This window comes from Loa loa, assembly GCF_000183805.2.
Source record: "Loa loa unplaced genomic scaffold supercont3.57, whole genome shotgun sequence".
In the NCBI taxonomy this organism is placed as follows: domain Eukaryota; kingdom Metazoa; phylum Nematoda; class Chromadorea; order Rhabditida; family Onchocercidae; genus Loa; species Loa loa.
The window spans coordinates 190708-197945 of NW_018108237.1; the positions used below are offsets into that span (position 1 = coordinate 190708).

The window sequence follows — 7238 nt, forward strand, 5'->3', positions numbered from 1 at the left end:
TTGTTATGTTGTAATAAATTTAATCGTATTCCTAATACTGTTCACTCATCAGTTTTTCTTTTCCTCTTTGATTTTTTATCAATTTCTGGCTGATTCTTCTAATATCAATGCGAAGAATGGATATAGCGCAAAATTTTTCAATCATTTTTAAAATTTCTCTGCATAGCTGCCTTGCATCATTGGGTATTTTTTTCCTTTAGCTTTATGGGCATATCAAAATTGCATAGTGTTTCTGCGAAGACCTGATAAAGTCTTAGACGACAACTCAGCATTGGCTACAATCAGAACTTTGATACTTCTTTATTAGAGTTCCCTTTTGCAACTTACTACCTTTGATTTGGATTAAAAATATGTCTACATGAATATTCATCCCCACATATCCGCATAACAGTGACCGAATAGTTTTTCAATTCTGAGTATCTTGAACAGGACACAATATCTATGTCTCGCATGCTATCGACTTGACTGATTTAAACCATCATGATGTATTCCTTATGGTTGACGAAGAACTGTATTTGTTATATCATTGGGAAGTAATATACTCCACTGCTTATTTCATCGCCACAAACTCCCTTACGAGCAACCTGTTCTCACTGATGCAGGTCATGGTGATGCGATACTTTGGAGCCGAAGAAATTTTAAAAAAAAGGAATTTCGTACCTTTCTATTATTCATGCTTTTTCATGCTAGCCTCCAATTTAAAATGAATATTTGCTATTAGTGTTTCAAGTTCGGCGGTCACTTCGGTAAAGACGAGACTTCCGGTTGGCTTCATGATTTGATTCGGAAGCATTCACTGCGACAACTTCCCTCCTCAACTACCGAGATTTCGGTCGTTTCCCGAAGAGCTTTTAATGTGGGGAATTGTTGCCGATTTTCTTCAACCGTGACAAAACCGAGGGTTCTTTCTGCTTCTTTAGTGGACAGTACCTCAAACTTGGGTAACTAAACCTTTTATTACGATAAATTTATTAATACAACAACGAACTTGCAAATATGACATCGATACAACAAATTAATAACGAATACTCAAGAACAAAACAAACAAATCACGCCCGACATCTTATGTCCAACCGACCTGAATGAAACACATTTGAGAAAATGGATTAGTGCTGAGGATCCTCCGCTTCTTCGACTGGAAGGGTCCTTATACCGTTTTATGATTACAAGAATTAGCATCCATTGGCGTTGGGTTCTTTGTTAGCGTAAATGTAAGACGATATGAACATATAAAACAAAGATGTCTGGCTTTCAAAAAGGGGGGATCATTGTCCCTTTGTTTCTACTTACGATATCAGCGACAGGAACTATATCATCTGTTTTATCTTATCTTTTTGAGCAACATTTCTATGAAGTATTCTCTACTGCTTTCTTTCCATTCAACCAGTATCCGGATTAAAGAGTGGTAAGAGAAATAATGTACTTACTTGCATTAGCTCTCGTTTTTGTGGAATGACAAACATTTATTTTTGAGCTATCAAAAGCCTTTTCCTGACAGAAAACAGGTATATGCTAGCATATTCTGCAACTATTTAACGCTTTAATTCTTTACACTACTTTTTTCTGCAATCGTACATGATCACCTGGCATTCAAATTTTATATTTAAGAATGTGGGATAGGCCGATCCCAGTGATGGTTCATGATATCTCATATTTGTCTTGTTTTTCCTATGATACAATGATTAACTTTCGTGAAGCACTTGTCGCAGTTGTTTTATTAGCAGCTTGTCTCAGCAAATACTTCGAGTTTTAGAATCATAAGCAGAAGAGTATCTTTTCATGAATTTTCTTCATTTGACGATGTACACATCTGACCTAAATAGTCAATACTAGTAGAGATCTTGACTTATTTTCCATAATTAGAGCCTTGCTATAAGTCAAGCTAGATGTAATGTGATACAAGGACTTTATATGTTATGTTTTGATATTAGTTGTTAGCTCGATGGCGTACATAATCTCCCACTTCTTTCAGTTCGATTCCTACTCCTCAATGGCTTCTTATGGCATTTCAAGTTGTATCACTTTCTTCCTTCCTTCCTTTGTGTATTTCGCCAAACAATTGTAAGTTCAATTCTCTATTAGTAATTTTTTGTAAATCAATTTTTTTTCTCAACCAGTTCTTCAGATATTTGCAGTTATGATTGTTATAATAAAGGTATTGCGGTGAATCAGCGCATAATTTCCATCGTTGTAAATGATTGTAATCCATCCAATCTTTTTAACAATCATCCTTTCAGTCACTTGCTTGTTAATCCTCATTGACTTGTTGTTTTGATTTGTGTTTTAATTCTTCAAAATGCAAGTCAAAGACGGCGGGAGTTAAACATCAAACGAAGTTAAACATGAAGAGAACATCAAAACATCGATTATGCTTACAATTTTGGTTTGCAATCGTCCATTTGATGCTATTACATCCATTGTTTTTATGTTTCCCTTTTGTGTTTGCCAATAATATAAGAGTTTCGCTCTCCCGCCACATCTACAAACATTTCTTCCCCTACTTCATCTCAAACAAGATCTACTTCAAAGCGTTGCTTGAAGATGGCATTCACTGATCTGTCATTAGTTGATCTTTAGATTGGCTATAGACACAGAAATCTCCTTGTTCTAATTCCTCATTAGCCTTAAATACAAACTAACGACTGTATACGCATGATTCTGTCAAGAATTGCGAATGTAACAACGACGAGTATTGGATTTGGAAAACCATCTTCTATCGATAACAAGGCGAGACTTTCCTTCCTTACTTTCACAAACACTCCACTACCATCTTTTTGGTCATGATCACTCAGTGTTGAATTTTCCTGCAATAGTAAAAGCTCATGTTTCGTTCCTAGGCTGAGAAGGCTTCAGAATTCCCACTCGACCAAGTCTTTGACGTTTTCAGCAGTTCTTAGAAGTTTCAGCCTTCACATACAGTAACGGAAAGTTGAGTTTTATGGACTATTTTCATTTGAGGGTTCGCAAATCATTCTTGAAATATGCATTGTCTCAGTTCTAATACTTCAAAAAAAGAGTTATCTATCAGTAGGCAGCTCCTTGTTTGAGATCAATGCAGTTAGATTCAGCTTGGCGAGATGGTTAGGTAGTTTCTGTAGTAATTAAGAACATATTTTTCGTTGCAATTCGACATACTGGACCGTGATACTCGAACCGTCAGTGAGGTATCTGTCAACGATGATGAAGTAAAAGATCATCGTTATTGATTTATTTGTTACAAAAACGAAGAGTTGATTGGTGCGTTCAATTTAAAGAAAGAGGTAAATGGCAAACATGCCATAGTAATGAAAGAAAGGAAGTATGTTGTAAATTTTGATATGAATTTTCTTCTTTTCTTTGAATGAATTTATCGATGGTCAATAGGGAAAGGAAATGGAGAAGAACGGGCCTACCAAAAATTCCCTTTTGGAAGTGTTCATATTATTCGCCATAATTTCATGTTAGAAAAGGGACGAAAGGACGTAATATGCTTTCATCCCATATTAGAATTCCCTTAGGGTTGCTTTTCAACACAATCTCTCCTCATTATACATTTGATAAATAGACCCTAAAAAAAGAGGCCTCCACTAGAGACAAACGTATAATTCTCAAAGATAGAATATAGAGAAGAGTGAAAACTATTCCTTCTCTTAAATGGAAGAACTCTTGAAAAAATACCTTAATGAATCCTCTTCCAGTGCCAGTTGTGCACTTCTCAACAAATATTTCCAGTAATATATAGAAGAAATTTTCCCTCTGCTGAAGAAATACTTAAGAGAGAGAGAAGGGGAAGAGAGAGAGGGAGAGAGAGAGAGAGAGGGTGGGAGAAAGGAAGCTCTATTCTACCATAATACCACCAAATCAACTTTTACAAATATCAATACAACAATTGCAATGATCTCCAGCCCAAATGCCCAATTTGCAACTGCCAACCACTCATCGAAATTCCATGTTTATCCTTCTTGAAACGAAGCAACAAATTGCAAAATGTCTTCTCAAGTTCTCTGGAAGTTTGTTCTAATGTTTCAACACTATCAAGCTTATGCCATCCGAACCCAACGATTAATGATTGAGTTAGGAGAAAAGTATCGATTGTTCCTGAGTAGCTCTTCCGTGGAATTTTTTTCCATCAAATAATTGGCATGCAAAGAGGGCTGCATTTGGAAGTGTATCAGTAATAATTATTTATTAATAGTGAACTTCCCATTAACGTAACTAAACTTCTTCTGTTGCCACATCCCTTGACATTATTCCCTCTCTCGTTGTTTCGCTCAACACAAACATCTTTTATTTTATCATCATTATAATATTAGCCATGAAAAAGAACAGCGTTCTTATCCTTAGGGCATTTTATGGATTTAAGTATTCATACCCATTTTCAATAACGAAAATATATTATCGATGAAATATACATCCTTATATAATGATAATTCAAGATTCCTCGTTCCTGCATGTGATAAAAAATGATAGCTTTATTATGTCATGGATTTCTTTGATTTAATCCAAGTATGACATTACGGTAAGGGAATAGTATCAGTGTTGGAACAAACTAAATTCTCATTCTGAAAGCTTTAGGTAAAGTTGTCTAGTTGTCACTACTGGATTACTGGGCTAAAAGAGGGACTTAAAGTATTGATATTTTAACCATTGAATTGAATAAATCAAGAAGTTTGACTTTTTCGGGATACCTATAGCAGCTGCATTTGGTGTGCTATTGCGTCATTATTAAAAATAGTAGAGTAGATAGTTGCAATGTTCTGGTGATAGTTATCTATATTGTTGTTATTTGCTATCATTTTTTCCTACTCCATCAAGTGGTACTACTAAATAACTTGAGAACTTCGTTTCTGGCATTAAACTTATCACAGAATGGGATTTTATAGCCAAATACATTTTCTCTGCCAATTTTTTTATCCATAAATATAAGTTAAAGTGAAAATTATTTCATCCGGCGTTTCATATATGAACTCTCATACCCTCTCTCTGGTAAGTTAATACCTTATGATAATGAAATCAAACTATTCTTGACAACTTATCTCCACGCACTAACTTTTCATCTCTTTATCTCTTATATGATCACCAAACGTACACTACTACAAGAATACGTAATATTAGTAATGCCAAGGGAAGTCTTTTCAAATCTTACAAAGTTTGAAACACTTACAAAGTGTATCTGTCACTTTCTTCTTTGGTTTGCCCTTCGAATCCTCTCTCGAAACTTTTAAAACCTCAAGAAATACACAATGCCTAAAAGAAAATGCAAATTACAGCTGGCTTTCTTCTTGCCCAAAACATCTTTTTGCTTATAAACTCATAAATGAATGAACAAATATTTGTTATAAAACCTGCGATTTTCTGTTCTACAGAATATCGGATATATTTGCTTTCTCTTTTTAGTTAGTTTCTGGCTTGAATACACTTCAGAGTTCAATCTTCTAGGTTTCTTTGGAGAAATAGGTCATTCAAATTTTGCTCTTTTCTGTTACTTTTTTTTTTTATTTGACTATTAATCTTAAAAATCTGTTATATTTTTATATAAACTATTGAAAGTATAACATACTATGACTCCATATATAAAAAAGGAAATTAAATAAGACTATGGCCATTGGAGCCAAGTAGCGCCTCATTGGTTCGACCGGTCGTTTCTTCATTGCAATAAATGCATTCCTACTTTTAAGATGCATTTTGCTCTCTGAATTTGTAATTGGCAATGTTAGCAGAGAGCCTATTTCCTCTTCATCTCAATCTATTGTTTACCTTTCATTATGTCTATTTCATTTCTACTTCAGTACGTCCTATTGCTTGGATGGATTTCGAGATTGTCATACTGAATTAATTCCTGGTTTCAAATATAAAACCTTCCAACTTAATGTGGCTTTCTAGTAGAGCATAATAGCAATATGGCAAAGCGACCGTATCGGTTGTTGAAGTAAATGCAAAATTCTGAAGTTTTTTGCACACTAGCTGTTATCGGTCTCCTTTTCATTTTAAAACACTTTCTACTTTATTTCCTCTCCCGGTAAAAACCACCGAATGTTCCATTTTCTAACTAATTAAATCTATTGCTTGGTGATTTTTTAATGTTCAGTGGTTTTCAATGTTCAGTGTTCAATGATTTTTTTATGTTCTCAGTTACTTTAAGTTTCGTTTGAATGAATCACACTGTGTTTTAGTATATAATATTTTTAAAAACCTGTTAGTGTGATTAGAGCAGGCTGCAAGTCTTTCCTTCTTTATGCGCGATACCTTAAATCAGGATCTTAAGAATATGTCCTCTTAATCGATCGATACTTTAACATTTAAAATATTTCAAATATGTATTCTGTTGATAATGATTTTTGTTGGGACTGGCACCTTGTCATTCACTTTCACTAAGAATGATTCCATTCGCGTCGTGGATAACTCCCAAGAAGTCCTATTAATCAAGGTTATTTGAAGCCGCAACATTAACGATTACCATTATGGATAGCGATATTGGAGAGACCAACCAATCCTAATTTTGCTTTATTTTTTGTATCTGTTAGAATATCATGACCATCTGAAAAAAGCTATAGGAGGAAATTTAAGTATTTTTTATAAGAGAAAAGATAATTGTAAGATAAAATTCATTTTTAATTTTCAAAAGGGAAATATTTTTTAGAAATCTAGCAAAGATTTCGTTTTAACCGAACTATCATCAAGCGATAAAACTCGGATTACTTGAAGTGGTGTAAAATGATCTAAGTGGTGTCGACACATGACAGAAGGCAGGTTTTTCCAAGTTTTGTGTACCATTAGCGAAATTGTCGTTTAGTGACCATAAACGTTTGATAGCTCAAATTTTATGTTGTTTTTTGCAGTTTTCTCCTCTGATGAATCTTATTTTCAGATTTGAAACTGGAATTTTCAAGTTAGCAAAACATCATTGCTCAATGTGGTTTATACCTTTAAGTTTTGAAGGAAAACTGATCCAATAAAAATAATGTTAATTACTATGAGAAACTAATAGCATCAATGTGCGTTGGATGTCTGCCCAAATGTTTATACTAATAACATTGTTAATGAATTAATGAAGCTGCAGAGTTTATTCCCGGAACCATTCTGGACTCAACACCTGTATCACACTACTTATTGATGGGATATAACGAATTTATCCGAAGGTCTGCGTATCAGCATTACCCACAAAACATGATACACACCTTTGACACAGAGCATTTATGTCAAGCACAGTGTCATGTACCCTGCTCCATGAAGCATATTAGTGATCTGATGATGCAACG

At 34.4% G+C, this 7238-nt stretch overlaps 1 protein-coding gene across 1 annotated transcript; it reads right to left on the bottom strand.

Annotated features, from left to right (window-relative positions):
• Window positions 1-771: 771 nt before the first annotated feature.
• Window positions 772-3431, bottom strand: LOAG_08532 (hypothetical protein; the record flags this gene model as incomplete). The annotated part of the gene is made up of 4 exons (XM_003144062.1): window positions 772-930; window positions 1584-1668; window positions 2641-2804; window positions 3393-3431. 4 exons carry the CDS (start codon window positions 3429-3431, stop codon window positions 772-774), a joined length of 447 nt encoding a protein of 148 aa, XP_003144110.1.
• Between the last annotated feature and the right edge of the window lie 3807 nt (window positions 3432-7238).